Genomic DNA, 22795 nt, shown 5'->3' with positions numbered 1-22795 from the left:
CTGAGGCTGGAGAATCACTTGAACCCAGGAGGTGGAGGTTGCAGTGAGCCAAGATTGCGCCGTTGTACTCCAGCCTGGTCAACAAGAGCAAAACTCCATCTTAAAAAAAAAAAAAGTCTGTGACTAGGACAATGCTGTTAAACAAAGCAATTATCAGGCAGGGCACGGTGGACTCTCCCCTTTAATCCCAGCACTTTGGGAGGTTAGGACGGGTGGATTAGTTGAGGTCAGGAGTTTGGGATCAGCCTGGCCAACATGGTGAAACCCCATTTCTACTAAAAATATGAACATTAGCTGGGCATGGTGGTACGCACTTGTAATTCCAACTACCCAGGAGGCTGGAGTAGGAGAATTGCTTGAACCCAGGAGATGGAAGTTGCAGTCAGTTGAGATCACACCACTCCACTCCAGTCTGGGCGACAGACTCTGTCTCCCCGCTGCCCCTTTTCCCCCGAAAAAGTAATTGTCATCAAGTTTGAGTATGTTAAATCAGGGATGTATCCAGAGGAGGTAAATACTATGTTTACTTTTTAGAGGAAATGTTATAAATTTTTGAGTGGGGAAGATGGGAATGTCTTCTTCAAGGTTTATTGTGGGCACCAGGAATTTAAATCTTCATGATTTGCTTATGTACTTTTACTTTGATTTATGAAGTAGGAGAGACAGAGAACACTGGCGAGATGGTACAGGGCAGTGGTTCTAAAACTTTGTTGTTCATTAGAATCATCAGGGGAGCTTTTAAGAAAATACCTTGCTTGGGTCCCAGTATTCTGACTTAAATGGTCTGGAGTGCAGCCCAGGCATACTTTTTTTTTTCTTCTTAGAAGTATGCCAGCTGGTTCTAATGTGCAGCTAGGTTTAGGAGTTAAAACTCCCTGGTCGAGTGTGGTGGCTCACGCTTGTAGTCCCAGCACTTTGAAAGGCGGAGGAGGGCAGATCACAAGGTCAGGAGTTTGAGACCAGCCTAGCCAACATGGTGAAACTCCTTCTCTACTAAAAATACCCCAAATTAGCCTGGCGTGGTGGTGGGTGCCTGTAATCCCAGCTACTCAGGAGGCTGAGGCAGGAGAATTGCTTAAATCCAGGAGGTGGAGGTTACAGTTAGCTGAGATCATGCCATTGCACTCTAGCCTAGTGGGGTGAGACTCCGCCCCCCCCCCCCAAAAAAAAAGGAGTTTAAACTCCCTAGACCTTAGAGAAGTTTATTTGGTGTATCTGGGATAAATGAGAGCTTTTTTTTTTTTTTTTAAATGACGGCATTGCCACAAGTTTTTGTATTTTTTTCCCTCTCCTTTTGAGATGGAGTCTCACTCTGTTGCCCAGGCTGGAGTGCAGTGGTGTTATCTTGGCTAACTCTGCCTCCTGGGTTCAAGAGATTCTCCTTCCTCAGCCTCCCTAGCAGCTGGGATTACTGGCATGCACCACCATGCCCAGCTAATTTTAGTATTTTTAATAGAGACAAGGTTTTACCATGTTGGCTAGCCTGCTCTGGAACTCCTGACTTAAAGTGATCTGCCTACCTTAGCCCTGCAAAATGCTGGAATTACAGGCATGAGCCACCGTGCCACCTTATAGCATTCATTACCTCTTGACATACTATAGTAATTAATGCCATAAGGAAAATTAAAGCTGATATGAGGATGGTGGTATATTAAATTTGTGCTTTTAGGTGGTGTTGGGAGGCCCTCTTTGAGGTAGTGTTTGAGTAAAGATCTGCATGATGTAAGATAGCATCAGTGCACATATCCGGGGGACATTTCTGTCTGTTAATGTAATAGAAAAAAACAGATAGATTTTCATCATATTTGGATGGAAATTGAGTTGGGCTGACTTAAAATGTAGGCTCTATGAGGAGAGGTGAAGATGTCTGTGGGACTACCATTCAGGAGATATCTGGGATCTATATTAAACAGAAAACAGTAATTTCAAATATGAACTCTAAATAGAAATTCATAAAGGTACACATTTGAAATCAGAGTTATTGTATTGATTAGTAGCTGAGAGTAGCTGAGTTGCGTCTCACATTGGCACTTTGTACAGCAGTAGCAATTGAGTTTTTTTTTTTTTTTTTTGAGACGGACTTTCACTCTGTTACCCAGGCTGTAGTGCAGTGGTGTGATTTTGGCTCACTGCAACCTCTACCTCCCAGGTTCAATTGATTCTTCTACCTCTACCTCCCAAGCAGCTCTACAGGCGGGCACCACCACATCCAGCTAATTTTTGTATTTTTAATAGAGATGGGGTTTCACCATATTGGCCAGGCTCGTCTTGAACTCCTGACCTGGTGATCCACCTGCCTCAGCCTCCACCTCCCAAAGTGCTAGGATTATAAAACCATGCCTGGTGCAATTGATTTACAGATGGTTAAGGGTTCCCCTGTGCAACATCATATAGGGAAATTAGTCTTCAAATTTTACTCAACTATAGCCAGGTTAGCCAGGTTGCATACCTGTAGCCTTAGCTACTTTGCAGACTGAGGTGAGAAGATTGCTTGAGACCAGGATTCAAGATCAGCCTAGGCAACATAGTGAGACCATTGTCTCTTAAAAGAAAAAACTACAACCAGGTCCTCATCCTAAAGGAATAATATAACTTATATGTCCCAAGATGTTGAGAGTTAACTGTGACAAATAGAACAATGTATATGAAAAAGACCCCACAGCAAATATCTTACAGGGAGTACTAGGTCTTTAGATCTTGAGCCCTATCCATGATAAGTTTTATCATGGATTATGTTTTCAAAACCAATGATGTCAGAATCTAAAGATTATAGCAAAATAAGAGTGTCTGATGACACTTTTGGTTAAAGTGAATGAAGAGAATCATAACTTGGAAATCAATTCCAGTAATTTTGTATCTTTTGGAGAACCTCTTCTGAGCTTAAGTAGATGTTGGTTCTCTTGCCTGAAACAACACTGTCCCTTCATTGTGTTTTATCATTTATGACCCTTTCTTCATGGCACAGCCACTGACCTTTCCCAAACTTACATTGTTTTGCAGTGAGTTCTGCTTTACAGGAATACTCATTTAGGCTTTTAATACTAAAGTGTTAGCCGGGCATGGTGGCGGGCACCTGTAATCCCAGCTACTCAGGAGGCTGAGGCAGGAGAATCACTTGAACTCGGGAGACAGAGGATATGGTGAGCCGAGATTGAGCCACTGCACTCCAGCCTAGGCAACAAGAGTGAAACTCCATCTAAAAAAAAAAAAAAAAAAAAATAGGAGAAACTAAAGTTTTACTAACATTTTTTCTTTTATTAAATTACTTTATTTTTGGTTAATTATATATCAAAAGCTTTGTGAGAACCTTACATTAACTTTGTACCTTTTAAAAAAATTTAAAATTTTTCTGGGTACATAGTAGGTGTATATGTTTTTGGGGTATAGGAGATGTTCTGATACAGGATTGTACCTTCTTTATTGACTTTGAATGATGTTTGCATATAGTACATTTTAATAGGCTATTTTTAAAATTTTATTTTAGATAGAGTCTTGCTCTGTTGCCAGGCACCAGGCTGGAGTGCAGTGGTGCGATCTCGGCTCACTGCAACTTCTGCCTCCCAGGTTCAAGCAATTCTCCCGCCTCAGCCTCCTGAGTAGGACTGCAGGTGTGCGCCACCATACCCAGCTAATTTTTGTATTTTAGTAGAGACAGGGTTTCATTATTTTGGCCAGGATGGTCTCAATCTCTTGACCTTGTGATCCACGTGCCTTGGCCTCCCAGAGTGCTGGATTACAGAGATGAGTCACAGCGCCTGGCCTTCAACAGGCTATTTTAAGCATTAAAATCTGATAATATCTCAGTGGAAATGAAGTTTTACAGTGTGTTGTTAGTTTGAAAAGATGATGTATTTCTTGTAATATTTTTGCAAATATTTTAGGGTTGTATACTATTTCCTAAAATATTAGATTTGGTAACTAATTTTAAAAAATTTCTTTCTTTTGAAATTTTCAATTTTACCATCCTGGGCAACATGGCAAAATCCTGTCTCTACAAAAAATACAAAAATTAGCCGGGTGTGGTGTCACACACCTGTAATCCCAGCTACTTGGGAGGCTGAGGTGGGAGGATTGCTTGAGCCTAGAAGGCAGAGGTTGGAGTGAGCTGAGATTGTGCCACTGCACTCCAGACCAGGCAACAGAGTGAGACCCTGTCTCAAGAAAAAAAAAAAAAGAAATTTTTTATTTTAAAAGTGACATATCTTATTATAGGATGTTATATAGACTAAGGAAAAAAATTCACATATAATTTCATTACCTAGAGATGGGCATTGTTAACATTTTGGTATTTCTGTTTACTTCTATTGTTTAATATATTTTTTACAGAATTTGGGTCATAATGATGTGTTATGAACTACTCCCTCTTTAGTTAATAGCATATTGTGGATATTGCCTCATGTGTTTATTCTTTTTTTTTTTTTTTCGAGACGCAGTCTTGCTCAGTTGCCCAGGCTGGAGTGCAATGGCAGTGATCTTGGCTCACTGCAGCTGCCGTCTACCGGGTTCAAGTGAATCTCAGCCTCCCAAGTAGCTGGGATTACAGGTGCCTGCCACCACGCCTAGCTAAATTTTGTATTTTTAGTAGAAATGGGGTTTCACCAAGTTGGCCAGGCTGGTCTTGAACTTCTGACCTCAGGTGATCCACCTGCCTCTGCCTTCCAAAGTACTGGGATTACAGGCATAAGCCACTGTGCGCCACCTGGTTGACTTTTTTTTATAATGTCTTACTCTGTCACTCAGACTTGAGTGCGTTGTTGAGATCTCTGCTCACTGTGACGTCTGCTTCCTGGCTTCAGGCGATTCTCCCACCCCAGCTTCCTGAGTAGCTGGGATTACAGGCACATGCTACCAGACCTGGCTAATTTTTGTATTTTTAGTAGAGATGGGGTTTCACAATGTTGGCCAGGCTGGTCTCGAACTTCTGACCTCAAGCAATCCACCTGCCTTGGCCTCCCAAAATGCTGGAATTAACAGATATGAAGCCACTGTGCTTGGGCATGTTTATTCTTTTATAATATTTAAAAATTTGTATTTTTTATAGAATATAAAGTAAAATTACCTATTTTTGTGTGTGTGTGTGAACTAGCAGTACAGGTACAGATGGATATAACCCACCATTGTGGTCAGGATACAGAGCAGTTTCAACACCTGAAAAAATTTGCTAGCTGGGCACTGTGGTTCACACCTGTAATCCCAGCACTTTGGGAGGCCAAGGCGGGTAGATCATCTGAGGTCAGGAATTTTAGACCACCTTGGCCAACATGACAAAACCCCGTCTCTACTAAAAATACAAAAAAATTAGCTGGGTGTGGTGGCAGGCACCTGTAATCCCAGCTACTTTTGGGAGACTGAGGCAGGAGAATTGCTTGAACCTGGGGAGGTGGAGGTTGCAGTGAGCAGAGATTATGCCATTGCACTCCAGCCTGGGCAATAAGAGCGAAACTCCATCTCAAAATAATAATAATAATAATAATAATTCCTCTGTGGTAACCCTTTGTAGTCACATCTTGCCTATACCACTGATCTTTTGGGATCACTGATCTGTTCTCCATAGTATGGAGATTTGTCTTTTCTACATTGTTACCGAAATGTAATCATACAGTATGTAACCTGTTGATATTAGCTGCTTGCGGTTAGCATGATGCCTTTGAGATTCTCTCAAGTTCTTGCATGTATTAATAGTTCATTCCTTTTTTATTACTGAATGGTTTTTCATTGTATTGATGTATCATTTATTTAGCCGGTCACCCTTTGAAACATGTTTGAGGCTAGATGTGGCTTATTACTTTTGTAATCTCAGCACTTAGGGAGGCTGAGGTGAGCAGATCACTAAGTCCAGGAGTTTGAGACCAGGTTGGGCAACAAGCAAAACCCTGTATCTACAAAAAATACAAAAAATTAACCAGACATGGTGGTGTGCACCTGTAGTCCCGGCTACTTGGGAGGCTAAGATGGGAGGATTACCTGAGCCCTGGAGGTCAAAGCCGTGGTGAGCAGTGATTTTGCCACTATACTTCAGCGTGAGTGACACAGTGAGAGTTTGTCTCAAAAAAAAAAGAAAAAGAAAAAAATATTTGGGTGTCTTCATTGATTGATGAATATACATAGAGCTATTATAAACTTCTGAGTACAGATAGTTGTGTGAACATAAGCGTTTATGTCTCTAGGATAAATACACAGAAGTGGGACTACAGGGCGATTTGGTGAGTGTATGTTTAACTTTATAAGAAACTGACAGACCACTGTGGCTGCACCATTTGTATTTCCTTTAGAAATGTGTGAGAGTTCCAGTTCTGCATCCTTGCTAGGACTTCATGCTGTCTTTATATTGTTAAGGTATCTATACTGCCCCAAATAATATGCAGACTTATTGCAATTCCTATCAAAATCCCAATAACTTTTTTCTATTTCTGCAAAAAAAAAAAGAAATTTTTTTCTAAAATTTATATAGAATCTCAAGAGATCCTAAATAGTCAACACAATCTTGACAAAGAACAGAGTTGGAAGATTAACACTTTTGATTTCAAAATTTGGTACGAAGCTACAATAATCAAAATAGTAAGGCCCCACCATAAAGATGGATATAGACTGATAGAATAGAGAGCCAGAAATAAACTATTCCATATATGGTCAGATGATTTTCAACAAGGAGGCCAAGACCATTCATTAGGGGAAAGGACAATCTTTTCAACAAATGATGCTGGGAAGACTGGATAATCACATGCAAAAAGTGTTGTAAGATTTTATCTAACACCATATACAAAATACAACAACAGAGAATAAGTGTTGGTGAAGATGTGGAGAAATTGGAACTCTTGTGCATTACTGGTGGGAATATAAAATGGTGCAGCCATTATGGGAAATGGTGGAGGTTCCTTAGAAAGTTGAGGAAAAAATAGAATTCCGTATGATCGCTGTTCTGTTTCTGCGTGTGTACTGCAAAGAATTGAAAACAGGGAATCAAGGAGATATTTGTACACCCGTTCGTAGCAGCACCATTTGAAATAGCCAAAAGGCAGAAGCAACCTAAGTGTCTGTCCATTGGTAGTTGAATGGATAAAAGGAAGGAAATTCTGATACAGACTCTGATATGGAAGAACCATCAGGACATTATGCTATGGAAAATAAGCCAGTCATAAAAGGAAAAATACTGTATGATTCCATTCATGTGAGATACTTAGTTAAATTCATGAAGACAGAAAGTAGCAAAGTGGTTGCCAGGCTTTGGGGAGAGGGGATAAAAGTCAGTTAGTGTTTAAAAGGTACAGAATTTCAGTTTTGTAAGATGAAATGTCTTCTGGGGATGGATGGTGATGATGGATAAACAACAGCATGAATGTATTTAATACCACTCAACTATAAACTTAAATGGTAAAATGATAAATTTTATGTATATTTTGCCACAATTAAAAAACTAATTAAAAAATCAAATGTCCATTTTTATATATAGTTATATCTCTGGATTATATTTTGTTTTATTGAACTGTGTGTCTGTCCTTTGCTAGTACCACAATTTCTTGTGGTACTGCCTTTTCAAATACATTTCAGTCAGTTTATTTATATGTAAATAAAATCTAGCTGGGATTTTATTTTATTTTTTAAGAGATAGGATCTTGCTTTGTTGCTGAGGGTGGAGTGCAGTGGCGCAATCATAGCTCACTGTATCGTCGAACTCCTGGGCTCAAGTGATCCTCCTGCCCCAGTGTCTGAATAGCTAGAATTACAGGTGTGTGCCACTATGCCTGGCTAAATTTTTTTTTTTTGAGATGGAGTCTTGCTCCGTCACTCAGTGGAGCAATCTCAGCTCACTGCAACCTCCGCCTCCAAAGTTCAATCAGTTCTTCTTGCCTCAGCCTCCTCAGTAGCTGAGACTATAGGCACATGCCACCATACCTGACTAGTTTTTCTATTTTTAGTAGAGACGGGGTTTCACCATATTGGCCAGGCTGGTCTTGAACTCCTGACCTAGTAATCCGCCTGCCTCAGCATTCCAAAGTGCTGGGATTACAGGCATGAGTCACTGCACTTGGCTAATTAAAAAAAATTTTAAAATAGAGATGGGATCTCACTCAGGCTGGCCTCAAACTCCTTGCTAAAGCTGCAGCTTCCCAAAGTGTTATATTACAGGTGTGAGCAGCCATGCTGACTGACCCCACCTGGGATTTTTGATTGAAATTCTGTTAAATCTGTAGATCCATTTGGGGAGTGTTGATGTTTTTACTAGATTGACTTGTTCAGTCCATGAACTTGGTATTGTTTAGGCTTTTGATTTGTGTAATCAGCCTTCAGTACTTTTTGGCATACATGTCTTGTACACCTTTTGTGTATGTATATGTCTAAGTATATGTTAAAGCTATTGTAAACTGGTATTTTACAAAACTAATCATTGGTTTTAGATTGATCAGTGCTAGTATAGAAAAGTATGGTTGATTTTTATCTACATAGGTAATCATATTTCTGTAAATAGGGATAGTTTCTTTTTGATCTGTTTGCCTTTTATTGCCTCTTTTTTTTTATTGCAGTGACAAGATGTTTTAGTATAGTATTGAATAGGAATTGTAAGAGCATACATCCGACTTGTTCCTGATCTGTAGGGGGAAGTATTCAGTCTCTTACCATTAAGTATGTTGACATGCCAGGCACAGCAGTGTGCTCCTGTAGTCCTAGCCACTCAGGAGGATTGCTTGAGCCCCAGAAGTTTGAGTTCCCCTGGGCAATATAGAGAGACCCTGTCTCTTAACAACAACAACAACAAAAAAAACCCAGTGGCTCACGCCTGTAATCCCAGCACTTTGGGAGGCCGAGGTGCGTGGATCACGAGGTCAAGAAATCGAGACCATCCTGGTCAACATGGTGAAACCCTGTCTCTACTAAAAATACAAAAAATTAGCTGGGCACAGTGGCGTTTGCCTGTAATCCCAGCTACTCAGGAGGCTGAAGCAGGAGAATTGCCTGAACCCGGGAGGTGGAGGTTGCGGTGAGCCGAGATCGCACCATTGCACTCTAGCCTGGATAACAAGAGCGAAACTCCGCCTCAAAAAAAAAAAAAGCCACCAAAAAACTATTAATGAAAAAGTATGAGGCAAGGTAAGGTGGCTCTTACCTATACTCTGGCACTTTGGGAGGCCAAGGTGGGTGGATCACCTGAGGTCGGGAATTCAAGACCAGCCTGGCCAACAGGGCGAAACCCTGTCTCTACTAAAAATATAAAATTTAGCCAGGTGTGGTGGTGTGTGCCTTTAATCCCAGCTACTTGGGAGGCTAAGGCAGAAGAATTGCTTGAACCCAGGAGGTGGAGTTTGCAGTGAGCCATGATCATGCCACTGCACTCCAGCCTGGGAAACAGAGCAAGACTCTGTCTCAAATTAAAAAAAAATAAATAAATAAAAGCATATTGGCTAGGTGCAGTGGCTCACATTTGTGGTCTCAACACTGTGGGAGGCTGAGGTGCGAGGATCACTTGATCCCAGGAGTTTAGACCACGCTGGGCAATGTAGTGAGACCCTGTCTCTACTAAAAAAATGAAAATTAAAAAAATTAACAGGGCATGATGGTGCATACCTGTAGTTCCAGCTACTTGAGAGGCTGAGGGAGTTCGAGCCTGCAGTGAGCTGTGTACCACTACACTCCAGCCTGGGTGACAGATTGAGACCCTGTTTCTCAAAAAGAAAAAAAAATTGACAGCTGTAAGATTTATGTTCTTTATCAGATTGAGGAAATTTCCATTTATTTTTAATTTCTTGAGAGTTTTTATTACGAAAGGATGTTGATTTTTGCCTAATTCATCTGCTGACTTGATGATGTAGTTTTTCTTTAGATGATTAATATGGTGGATTACATTGATGGATTTTTGCATATTGAACCAGTTTGCATGCCTGGGATAATCTTACTTGGTCCTGCTGTACTATTCTTTTTATATTATATATTGCTAAATTTCATTTGCTTTTATTTTGTTGTTTTTGACATCAATCTTTATGTGAGTTAATGGTATGTCGTTTTCTTGTACTTTTTCTAGTTTTGGTGAATTTTTTGTAGTACTTTTTGAAGCACTTTACTGGCAAAATTCTTAGTATCACTCTATCTGAGAATGTCTTTTTTTTTCAACTTCCTAATGAACGCCTCCCTTTTTTTTTTGAGTTGGAGTCTTGCTCTCTTGCCCAGGCTGGAGTGCAGTGGTATCATCTCGGCTCACTGCAACCTCTGCCTCCTGGGTTCCAGTGATTCTTCTGCCTCAGTCTCCTGAGTAGCTGGGATTACAGGAGTGAGCCACCATGCCTGACTGATTTTTTTGTATTTTTAGTAGAGAAGGGATTTCACCATGTTGAGCAGGCTAGTCTCAAACTCCTGACCTCAAATGATCCGCCCACCTTGGCCTCCCAAAGTGCAGGGATTACAGGTGTGAGCCACTGCACCCAGCTGAACCCCTTGGTTTTTAATGGTAAATACGCTTTTATTGTAATCATGGCCTTCCTATAAGTAATGTATCATTCTTTTCTGGTTGCTTGAATTTTCAGCAGTTTATTGTGTTGGCTGTGAATTTTTAATCTACCATATTTGTGAGATTTCCCTTTCCCTAGAAAGAAATCTGCACTTACTCAAGTCATTCGTGTAAATCAGGGGTCTGCAAACTATAGCCAGTGAGTGGAAAAACACACTCACTCAAACTGCTTTTTCTATTCTCTCACACAAGAACAATAAGCAACACAGAAGACTTCTGTGACCAAATGTATGGGTATTTTTATCCCCTAATAAGCAAGCAGTCAACCCAGCAGCAGATACCAGCTGGGCAGCCTCCAATTCTGACACAGTGGAGATAGCTTCAGGTCAGAGAGAGAGATTCCTGTTTTCTGAGGCCAGCTTTTGAGGCCTAAGTTGCCCCAGCATTATAACAAAAGACTGTACACGGGCTTGTGGGACTTATGACCCACGAACCATGGACAGAAACCAACATATATATCTTAATATCCTAGCCTGCAACTGCTATGGCTCTTAGGCTGCCCCTCCCCCCCGATTTTGTAAATAAAGTGTTCCTAGAATATGTTCACACCTATTTATTTACATATTGTCCATGGCTGCTTTGTGCTGCAGTAGTTGTGAGAGGTCATATTTGTGAAGCCTAAAATAATCTGACCCTTTTCAAAAGAATTGAGCTGATCTGTGATATAGTTAAAGAAAGTTATCAAGTTTTCCTCAATTAAAATTTCCTACTTGAATTTTACAAACTATCCGTGTAGGTTTAAAAGTCTTTTTTTGTGTGTGTGACGAAGTCTTGCTTTGTCACTAGGCTGGAGTGCAGTGGCATGATCTCAGCTCACTACTCTCTGCCTCCTGGGTTCAAGCAATTCTCCTGCCTCAACCTCCTGAGTAGCTGGGACTACAGGCGTGCGCCACCATGCCTGGCTAATTTTTGTATTTTTAATAGAGACAGGGTTTCACTATGTTGACCAGGATGGTCTCCATCTCTTGACCTCGTGATCTACCCACCTCAGCCTCCCAAAGTGCAGGGATTACAGGTGTGAGCCATTGTGCCCAGCGTAAAAGTCTTTTTACAAATATTTTCTATACAAAATTCTAACAGGGAGCAGTGTGTGTTTTGGGGTATGTGCAAGAATATTTTTCTCCATTTAAACACCAAAAATGACTTTTTAGCCAAATTTTCTTGGAAACATAACAAATGTTAGCCAAGCATAGCTTATCTTTCTTTAAGAAATGTACTTTCAGGCCAGTCGTGGTGGCTCATCCCTGTAATCCGAGCACACTGGGAGGCCAAGGTGAGAGGATTGCTAGAGGCCAGGAGTTTCAAACTAGCCTGGCAACATAGTGAGACCCCATGTCTACATTAAAAAAAAAAATTAGCTGGGCATGGTGATGCATCCCTGTAGTCCCAGCTACTTGGGAGACTGAAGTGAAAGGGTCATGAGTCCAGGAGTTTGAGACTGTAGTGAGCTATGATTGTGCCACTGCACTCCAGCCTGGTCGACAGAGGTAGAGGAGACCCTCTTTAAAAAAACAAAAAAACAAAACAGGAGCCTGGGGGGCAGTGGCTCATGCCTTTAATCCCAGCACTTTGGGAGGCTGAGGCAGGCAGATCACCTGAGGTCGGGATATTTATAGAGCAAAAAAACAAGCACAAATTCTACAATGAGAGGTAAATTTTAATGCTTATTTTTAGTTACAAGAGTAACAATTTTAAGCACATAAATGTCCACAGAAGAGATCAAGAAACCAAGAGATCAGTATTGGGACCTGATTATATCATCAATAAGAAAATGTCTTTTTGGTCTCTTATAATATGGTATCTTAGGTTACACTTTTACTCTTCTCGCTTTGACTCATGGTTTTAGTGGGCTTAGGATTCAACAATGTCAAGTTTAGTGTTATGAATAAGGTTACTCAAACTCAACCTACAACCTATATTTAAATCAAATATCCTAATCATATCTTAGAAAAAATTAAATCCCAGTTTGGCACCAATGAGTTATTTAACAGAAATGTATTTTGTTTGCCTTTTGAGGTTTTTTTTTTTTTTTTTTTTTTTTGAGATGTAGTCTCACTCTGTCGCCAGGCTAGAGTGCAGTGGCACAATCTCTGCTCACTGCAACCTCCGCCTCCTGGGTTCAAGCGATTATCCTGCCTCAGCCTCCTGAGTAGCTGGGATTACAGGCGAGTACCACCATGCCCGACTAATTTTCTGTGTGTGTGTGTGTGTTGTTTTTTTAGTAGGGCTGAGGTTTCACCATGTTGGCCAAGATGGACTCTGTCTCTTTACCTCGTGATCCGCCTGTCTCAGCCTCCCAAAGTGCTGGGATTACAGGCCTGAGTGCTGGGATTACAGGCATGAACCACTGCGCCCGGCCGCATTTTTGCCTTTTGAGTTTTAAATGTCTGAAAATATAATTTTCCTTTTTTTTTTTTTTTTTGAGGCAGAGTTTTGCTCTTGTTGCCCAGGCTAGAGTGGCGCAATCTTGGTTCACTGCAACTTCTGTCTCCCGGGTTCGAGCGATTCTCCAGCCTCAGCCTCCTGAGTAGCTGGGATTACAGGTGTGCGCCACCATGCCCAGCTAATATTTGTACTTTTTTTTAGTAGAGACAGAGTTTCACCATGTTGGCCAGGCTGGTCTTGAACTCCTGCCTTTTTCTGCTTTTGTATCATTAAGTTGTAGCAATACTAATAACAGGAGTGTTCTGTAGAGTTGTAGTGGGAGTTTAATAGAGGTAATATTGGCAGCAGGATTGGTTGCTTTAGAAAAGTTTCTTCTGTAATGCAGTAAAATTTTGTGGTTGATTTGTCTTTAAAGTCTTTTTACAGAAACTCTGTATTTATGGAAGAAACACTTAACGTTGATCTCCTTATAAATCTCTACAAATTTAAATGTGGAAATGAATGTTATCTTTTTAATACTTTTTTGTGGGGGCTATTATATAAGGCTTCTGCCTATTAGTCAGACTTCTAGAAATTCTCATGCTGGCCGGACACAGTGGATCACGCCTGTAATCCCAGCACTTTGGGAGGCTGAGGTGGGCAGATCACGAGGTCCGGAGTTTGAGACCAGCCTGGGCAACACGGTGAAACCTGTCTCTACTGAAATACAAAAAGCTGGGCATGGTGGCGGGTGCCTTTAATCCCAGCCATTCGGGAGGCTGAGACAGGAGAATTGCTTGAACCCAGGAAGCAGAGGTTGCAGTGAGCTGAGATTGTGCCACTGCACTCCTGCCTCAGCTGCAAAGCAAGACTCCCATCTCAAAAAAAAAAAAAATTCATGCTGAGAAATTTTATGATCAGTGTGTTCATTGGCTCTCCATTGAAGTACTTTTCTGACGGACTCAGCAGAAACATTAGGGAACATTGATCTTCAGCAATTGACTATGCCTTCTCAGTGGTGGTTGGACTAGCGGCTTTGTTAGTTCTCATAACACAGGTTATCAAAATATTTTCTATAATTTTATCTCAGATATAAAGCCCTCAGGAACTTTTGAGATAATTATATTAGTCCCCTGCTTATCTTTGAGGAGTAAATGCCAAAACCCCCAGTGAATGCCTGAAACTACTGATAGTTCTGAACCCTGTGTATCTACAGTTGATCCTTGAACATCATGGGATTAGGACTGTTGACCCCCTGTGCAGTTGCAAATTCACGTGTAACTTTTGACTTCCCCAAACTTAACTATTGTTATTAAATAGCTTACTGTTGACTGGAAGCCTTATTGATAACATGAATATTTGATTAACAGATATTTTGTGTGTTGTATGTATTATATACTGTATTCTTACAATAAAGTAAACTAGAGAAGGTAAAATGTTATTAAGAAAATCACAAGAGAAAAGACATTGACAGGCCGGGTGTGTTGGCTCATGCTTGTAAATCCCAGCACATTGGGAGGCTGAGGTGGGTGGATCATCAGGTCAGGAGTTCGAGACCAGTCTGACCAACATGGTGAAACCCCATCTCTACTAAAAATAGAAAAATTAGCTGGGCAAGGTGGCGGGTTCCTGTAACCCCAGTTACTTGGGAGGCTGAGGCAGGAGAATCGTTAAAACCCGGGAGGCAGAGATTGCAATGAGCCGAGATTGTGTCACTGCACTGCAGCCTGGGCAACAGAGCTAGACTCTGTCTCAAAAAAAAGAAAAATTTACAGCACTGTACTGTTTGTATCAATGCTGTAAATATATATGTTATCAGTTTACAAAATGAATCCTTTGTCTGAAATGGCATGCAACCACAACTAGAGACCTCAGTTTATGGTACATGTGAAGCAATTCTGCTTTTTCTTGTAATCACATGACTTTTCTCTGCCTTTTGGGAACACTTCCATCATTACTAGTGGCACCTTGTATGGGACTCAGTGTTATTCAGGGTTTATGGTATTGCACTAAGCACGATGAAAATAGATGAGAATCAAGAGAGATTGCTTTTTTACTGCAATTACAAATTTACGTTTGAGAGGTGAACTGCTCACCTGGATATGATTAGGGTCACATGGTAGGTACTCAACACTTGAAGTCAGTGCAATAGGAACAAAATTATCACGGTTGTTTAATATATACTACATTTTTATGTGGTTATGATTTAATGCTGTATTTTTTACATTTGTTTACATCTCTCTTGACTGAATGGCACTATATACTATCCGTGTGCCTAATTTTGATAATTTTAACTTTATAGTAGATTTGTGTTTTTTTTTTTTTTGAGACAGAGTCTCGCTCTGTCACCAGGCGCCAGGCTGGAGTGCAGTGGCGCCATCTCGGCTCACTGCAACCTCATTTTCCCAGGTTCAAGTAATTCTCCTGCCTCAGTCTCCCAAGTAGCGCACACCACCATGCCCAGCTAATTTTTGTACTTTTTGTAAGGGACAGGATTTCACCATGTGGGTCAGGATGGTCTTGATCTCTTGACCTTGTGATCCGCCTGCCTCAGCCTCCCAAAGTGCTGGGATTACAGGTGTGAGCCACCGCACCTGGCCAATTTATGTATATTTTATGCCAGTAAATGATACATTACATTAACATCTACATATATTTTATGCATCAGTGACGTACCAATTTCTTAATTTTTTCACTATTTCTAGGCTATGTGTTTTGTCTGCATGGTTTTTAAATTGTCACAAATTTCTGAAAATTTTTTCGATATATTTATTAGAAAAAAGTTCATGTGTAAGTGGTTTCATGCTTTTCCAACTTGTGTGGTTCAAGGGTCAGCTGTGTTTTTTCTTATGCATACCTGTAATAAAGTTTATAATGTAGGCATAGTACGAGATTAACAACTAATAATAAAATACAACATTTATAATAAAAGTTATGTGAATGTGGTTTCTCTCTCTCAGAATATCTTATTGTACTATACTTACTTTTGGTCCTTTGAAAATATCTTATTATACTATACTCACCTGTTTTTAGACTTCTATTGACTGGGTAACTGAAACTACGCAAAGTGAAACTGCAGATAAGGAGGTGCACTACTGTATCTAATTAAATTGTTCATGCTGTCTTTATGCTTATTGAGTTTTGCAAAAAAACGACATAAAATAATTCATTTTTTAAAAGTTTTGTTTTGAACACTTTAATTTTGCACTTACAGAAAAGTTGCAGGAGTAACTTCCCTATATACCCTTTACTCAGTTCTACTAGTTTTAAACATTTTAGTACATTTGCTTATCATCCCCTTATATTTACATACACACTTTTATTTTACTTGAGAGTTGGTTGCATATATCATGCTCATTTTCTCTATACTGTTTCTGTGTTTATTTCTCAGAATAGTGATGTTTTTTATAATAGCAATTTAGTTGTAAAATTTTGATAATTTCAAATTGATAGTTTAATTTATGGTACATATTTGAATTTAATACAGTTAGCCCTACAATAATGTTCTTTAGAGCAGTTTTTTTTTTCTGGTTTAAGATCCAATTCAGGATAAGATATGGTGTTTAGTCTTCATGTAAACATTGATTTTTAATAGACTTGGCCTGAAAATCTTAAGTGTTGAATTTTTCTTCTTTTAACAGCTAAACCAGGTGGACAGGTGAAATGTCAGTATATTTCTGCTGTGGATAAAGTTATATTTGTGGATGATTATGCAGTAGGGTGTAGGAAGGACCTTAATGGAATCTTGTTGTTAGACACGGCTCTGCAAACCCCCGTTTCAAAGCAGGACGATGTGGTTCAGCTTGAATTACCCGTTACAGAGGTAAGTTGAAATAAGTATCAATGTGGTCCTCTACTTAATGTAATCTTAGATGTATTACATGTTAAATAAAATTAAACATTTTTATATATATCCTTATAAAAACCGAGAATTTACTTATTGACCATAACTCTGTTTAAATGTTAATATTCATTTTTCCTCTGCATAATTAATTGATTCTTGTTGAAGTGGTGTTTTTAGGCATGAATTGTGCATCAGCACAGGTTAAACAGCTGTAACAGTGACCCCCAAAACAATGATTTGAACAAGATAGTTTGTTTCCAGTAACAGTCCAGGGCTAAGTACATGACCAGCATTGTCAACCTCAAGACTTGGGTTAGCTTGGGATGTTAAGACAGCTGCTCTAGGTCTCATTATTATTTCCCAGTTACAGGGAAAGAGAGGGCAAGAGACTAGAGGCTAGAGGGCAAGAGGCTGGCAGCTTTCTCTCCTCTCCTTCCATTTCCCTGTCCCTTCACCCCTTGCCCCCTTCCTACTCATTTGTTCTTACTCTCTTTCTGCCTTTCTCAACTTAAGTATTCTCTGATATAACCTCATATTTACCCCATTAGGAAGACTTTAGTCACATGGTCACTTTATGCTGAAAGGGAGACTGGGAAAGAGGTGGTTATTTGTCTGTTTTTTAAAATATTAAAAATTGAGAGAGGAATACACATTGGTAAACAACCAGTAATTTTTGCTGGTTGTTTTGCATATGTCTTTCAATAACTTGAGTTTTAAATTTTAGCCATATATATATATATATATATATATATATACTTTTCTGTAGTGTTAAATTTTCATTACTTAATTTTTAAGTCTAGCCCAACCTATCATCTTAAATAGAATATAAAAGATTATATTGTATTCCCTAATAGAGATATTATTTCTGTGTTCATGCGAGGTTATGAAAATTATCAAAAAAAATGTCCAATAAAGGATATCTACTTAGATTTTACATTTAGTATCATCAACAGCAGTCTATTATATGTTAATATTGAAAGCATGTTCCTGGAAGTTTGAGTTCTAAAAACAGAGAAGCTATCTTTTTCTCGTCAGAGTATTTGGGTCTGGAGGCATGTCTAAAATCTTTGGACAGAGAATTAATTAGTTCTATTTGATTTGAACAAGTAGAAAATTTTGAAAAACCATTTGAAAAATTTGAACATTTTTCCCTCCTAATTTAAGAAATATAAACCAGCTGACATCAGAACGTATAAACAGTAGTGAAAAACGCTATCAAACTATGTTCTGCTTTAACAAAGAATTAAAGAATGACAATAAAATACTTGAACACTTATTAACTCTTAAGTCAGTGCTTTTCCTACTACAGTGAAATGCTAAGTGTTTAGCTTCTATCCCTTCCTCCACCTTGTTTGCTGTTACATCTGCTTCTGTTTTTTTTCTCGTCTTACTTTAATCACAGCTGTAACTGTTGTTTAGATAATATTGTTTGTAGATCTTTTAGCATTCCAGGCTTCCTTTACTGTATCGTACTAGTTTATTACTGTCTTCCCTACAGTATGGGGTCTTAGGTTTGATTTGCTCAGTGTAGATATATTTTTTTCCTTATATTAACATGTATTTTTTTTTTCCAATAGTTCATATTAAATATGTGGATAATAATGCAAAGGGTTTTTTCATATTACTTGCTGACTTAGTGTCCTCTCTTAAGATTTTGTATAGCCTGAATATTTGAAGTTCATTGGAGGACTTTAAGTTTCTCTCTTAAGAATTTTTCCTGTGTTATTTTTGCTATGGTTTTAGCTTGTCCATTTTTCTATCTTGATTTGGTTTATAATAACTGCTTTGTATTTGAACTTTACCATGTAGTATTGCTACACTGAATACATTGCTTTATCTCATTTAATTTTATAACAGACCTTTAAATTATTATTTTATTAATTAGATTTGTTAAAAGGTGAGTTTAGTATAGTACCTGTCACAATCATTGCATATTAAAATATCCGAATGAGGATCTGAATTTAATTTTTTGTTGTTGTGTTGAATTTTCTGTGTTTTTTTTAGGCACAGCAGCTCTTATCAGCATGTTTAGAAAAGGTAGATATTTCTAGTACAGAGGGTTATGATTTGTTCATCACACAGCTCAAAGATGGTTTAAAAAGTACATCTCATGAGACTGCAGCAAACCACAAAGTTGCTAAGGTAAGAAATTAATAAACTACCTTGTTTGGGGTTATATTACAATGGGTACCTCCAATCTTTTGTTTTTTTTTCCCCCCCTTCTCCTTTTGGAAATGTTCTAATTCTAGATTTTTCTTTTAAAAAGCAGAATGTGCTAGTAAGTCATCTTAAAGTTGGAACTGGCCGGTAGTGGCTCACGCCTGTAATCCCAGCACTTTGGGAGGCTGAGGCAGGCAGATCACCTGAGCATGGGTGTTTGAGACCAGCCTGGCCAACATGGCAAAACCCCATTTCTGCTAAAAATACAAAAATTAGCCGGGCGTGGTTGCAGGTACCTGTAATCCCAGCTACTCGGAAGGCTGAGGCATGAAAGTCAGTTGAACCCGGGAGGCGGTAGTTGGAGTGAGCCAGGATCGTGCCACTGCACTCCATCCAGCCTGGGGGATAGAGTGAGACTCTGTCTCAAAAAAAAAAAAAAAAAAATAGTTGAAACTTTTTTTTATTGAAGCTTAACTTCAGTAACTTTGGTTTGTGGGAACTGTTTTGCTTATTGTTGGGTTCTTTCTTTTTTTTTTTTTTTTTTTTTTTTTTGAGTTGGAGTTTTGCTCTTGTTGCCCAGTATTGAGTGCAGTGGCACAGTCTCAACTCACCACAACCTCCACCTCCCAGGTTCAAGTGATTCTCCTGCCTCAGCTTCCTGAGTAGCTGGAATTACGGGCATGTGCCACCATGCCTGGCTAATTTTGTATTTTTAGTAGAGATGGGGTTTTTCCATATTGGTCAGGCTGGTCTCAAACTCCCAACCTCAGGTGATCACCCGTCTTGGTCTCCCAAAATGCCGGGATCACAGTACGGTGCTGCTTATTGTGTTTTCTAATGCTTCCTTAAATCTTCCTTAATGCTGATGGACCTGGATTGGTCAAGAGGCTGATGAAGGAGGCTTTGGGCCAGGTGCGGTGGCTCATGCTTATAATCCCAACACTTTAGGAGACCACGGCAGGTGGATTACTTGAGTCCAGGGATTCAAGACCAGCCTGACCGACATGGTGAAACCCCGTCTCTACTAAAAGTACAAAAATTAGCTGGGCATGGTGGTGGGCGCTTGTAATCCCAGCTACCTGGGAGCTGGAGGCAGAAGAATTGCTTGAACCTGGAGGTGGAGGTTGCAGTGAGATGCACTCCAGCCTGGGTGACAAGAGTGAAACTCACAAAAAAAAAAAAAAAAAAAAAAAAAGAGGTTTCTTTGTTAGATTGTGAGCTTGGATGCTTGGATAAGAAATGGAGTATGTCTTTTGAAATTGAGCCATTTTGTGCTTCCTTTGAAATTTTTTGGCATACTGGGATGTATGTGGGAGAGGGTGCTTTCAATTAAATCCTTGGATGTATTTTTATTGATTTCCTCCATATTTTTCTTTTAAGACCTTTTCAAAGCTAAACTACATATAAAACTTCCATATTAAAAGCTATAAGGTAGAAGGTAAAAGCCACTTTCCTAAAAGTAACTTGGGCATTTTACAAAGATTTTCCTCAAGTACAGTTGTAACTATACTAAAATATACTAATACTGTGTTGTGATATACCTTGCTGTTTTTCTTCTCCCTCCCTCCTTCCCTCCCTCCTTTCCTTCTTTCTTTCTTTTGAGACTGAGTCTCGCTCTGTTGCCCAGGCTGGAGTGCAGTGGCGTGATCTCAGCTCACTGCAGCCTCCACATACTGGGTTCAAGTGATTCTTCTCCCTCAGACTCCTGAGTAGCTTGGACTACTTGGCATGCTACCACACCTGGCTAATTTTTTGTATTTTTAGTGGAGACAGGGTTTCACTATGTTGGCCAGGCTTGTCTTGATCTCCTGACCTTGTGATCTGCCTGCCTCAGCCTCACAAAGTGCTAGAATTACAGGCATGAGCCACCGCGCCTGGCCACATTGCTTTTTTTCACTCAAGAGTTTCTTGGATATCTTCTCATATCCTCAGAGATCATCTACATTCTTCTTAATATTTGCATTGAATTTTCTTTGTATATTTATCATGTTTTTTTTTTTTAATACCTTACTCTATTGATGGGACATTTTATTCAGGAAAACAAACTGTACTATGAATTTCAACAGAGATAGTTGTGTTTGAAAACTGAAAAAGTAAAAAAGGAAATCATGAGGTAATGCAGAGATAACTATAGGAAGCAGTTTTCATCTAAGTCTGGAGGACCAAAGAATAGAGATTAGGGGTTATCAGAGCCTAGAAACTTAGAGAATAGGTCCCATGGACTTAGGACTAGGAGCTGCTACCCAGTTGGTGGCTCAGGAGCGTGGATGAGGGCCTTACAAAACTGGGACTCATATCTCTGAAGAGAGATCCTACTTGGCTGATGATAGTACCTCGGGGAGCTCTATGAAACTGGATCTAGGAATGCTAAAAAAAAAAAACCAAACCAAAATAAAATGCTAAAGAATAGGAGAATCAACTACCGCCATGAGGTCTTTCCCTTAAACAGTGCTGACAGCAATGGCCAGTAAATTAGAAGGAGCAAGACTTTCTTTCATCTTGCTTTCTGGATTTCTTCCTGTGCGGCTTCTGAGAGAACCTAAAAGCCAGGAGACTGGGTGAAATGAGGAAATATAGTATGTAGAATCCAAACCCCAACCTCATAGAGTAGAGAATTTGAGAAGATTTGGAGTTGAGAGACAACAGTTTAATAACTGGCACAGTCTACCCCTTTGGCTACTCAGCATCTCCACTCGTACATTATGTATTTGAACTTTAATGTAACAAAACTATTAACGCTTTTAAAAAAATTTATTATTATTTTTGGAGACAGGGTCACGCTCTGTTGACCAGGCTGGAATGTAGTGGTGTGATCTCAGCTGACTGCAACCTCTGCCTCCCGGGTTCAAGCAATTCTCCTGCCTCAGCCTCCTGAGTAGCTGGGACTACAGGCACGCCACCATGCCCTGCTAATTTTTGTACTTTTAGTAGAGATGGCATTTCACAAGGTTGGTCAGGTTGGTCTCGAACTCCTGACTTGTGATCTGCCCACCTCGGCCTCCCAAGGTGCTGGGATTACAGGTGTGAGCCACTGCATCTGGCCTAGTCCTCAGTTTGTTTGTTTATTTTTGGAGACAGAGTTTCACTCTTGTTGCCCAGGCTGGAGTACAGTGGTGCGATCTTAGCTCACTGCAACCTCTATCCTGGGTTCAAGTGATTCTCCTGCCTCAGACTCCCGAGTAGTTGGGATTACAGGCATGCACCATCAGGCCTGGCTAATTTTTGTATTATTAGTAGAGACAAGGTTTCACCATGTTAGCCAGGCTGGTCTTGAATTCCTGACCTCAGGTGATCTGCCTGTCTTGGCCTCCCAAAGTGCTGGGATTACAGACATGAGCCACCGTGTCCAGCCTTTAATCCTCAGTTTATAATGGTCAAGAGAATATATTGGTCAAGTGGATATATAATGGTCAAGAAGATGTATAATTTTTTTTTCTTTTTCAGCAAAAAAGTTTTTTTTTCTATTAACTGTTCCACATTACCTCTGTCATCATCCAGCACCTCAACTAGTCAGCATTCTTTACATAGTGGAGCAATCCATGTTCATTCTTGAAGAATCTGAATTCTCAGTGGTACTGTGTTTTTATTTCATTTTATTTTTTGAGATGGAGTCTAACTTTGTCAACCAGGCGGGAGTGCAGTGGCATGATCTTGGCTCGCTGCAACTTTTGCTTCCCCAGTAGCTGGGACTACAGCCATGGGCCACCACGCCTGGCTAATTTTTTGTATTTTTGGTAGAGACAGGGTTTCACCATGTTGGCCAGGCTGGTCTTGAACTTCTGACTTTAGGTGATCCACCTGTCTTGGCCTCCCAAAGTGCAGGGATTACAGGATGAGCTATTGTGCCAGGCTGGTGCTGTTTTTTAAGTTGTAATTCTTACTTTACTTTTAATATTGGACTTGGAAGTACTGCGGGGCATCCTAGAGAA

At 39.8% G+C, this 22795-nt stretch overlaps 1 protein-coding gene across 50 annotated transcripts in view; it reads left to right on the top strand.

The window, feature by feature from the left end:
- Positions 1–22795, top strand: part of BIRC6 (baculoviral IAP repeat containing 6) — a 250707-nt gene that overhangs the window by 12090 nt on the left and 215822 nt on the right. For all 50 annotated transcript variants that reach the window (XR_013526681.1, XR_013526680.1, XR_013526682.1 and 47 more), the window contains exons 2-3: positions 16504–16685; positions 18711–18848. Coding sequence is in view for 45 of the 50 variants with exons in the window: in XM_078349545.1 (XP_078205671.1) it covers positions 16504–16685; positions 18711–18848 (320 nt within the window). In the remaining 5 variants the exon portion in view is untranslated. The remainder of the gene's footprint in view (positions 1–16503; positions 16686–18710; positions 18849–22795) is intronic.

This window comes from Callithrix jacchus, chromosome 14 (assembly GCF_049354715.1).
Source record: "Callithrix jacchus isolate 240 chromosome 14, calJac240_pri, whole genome shotgun sequence".
Lineage (NCBI taxonomy): Eukaryota > Metazoa > Chordata > Mammalia > Primates > Cebidae > Callithrix > Callithrix jacchus.
This window is presented reverse-complemented; position numbering and strand designations above follow the sequence as displayed.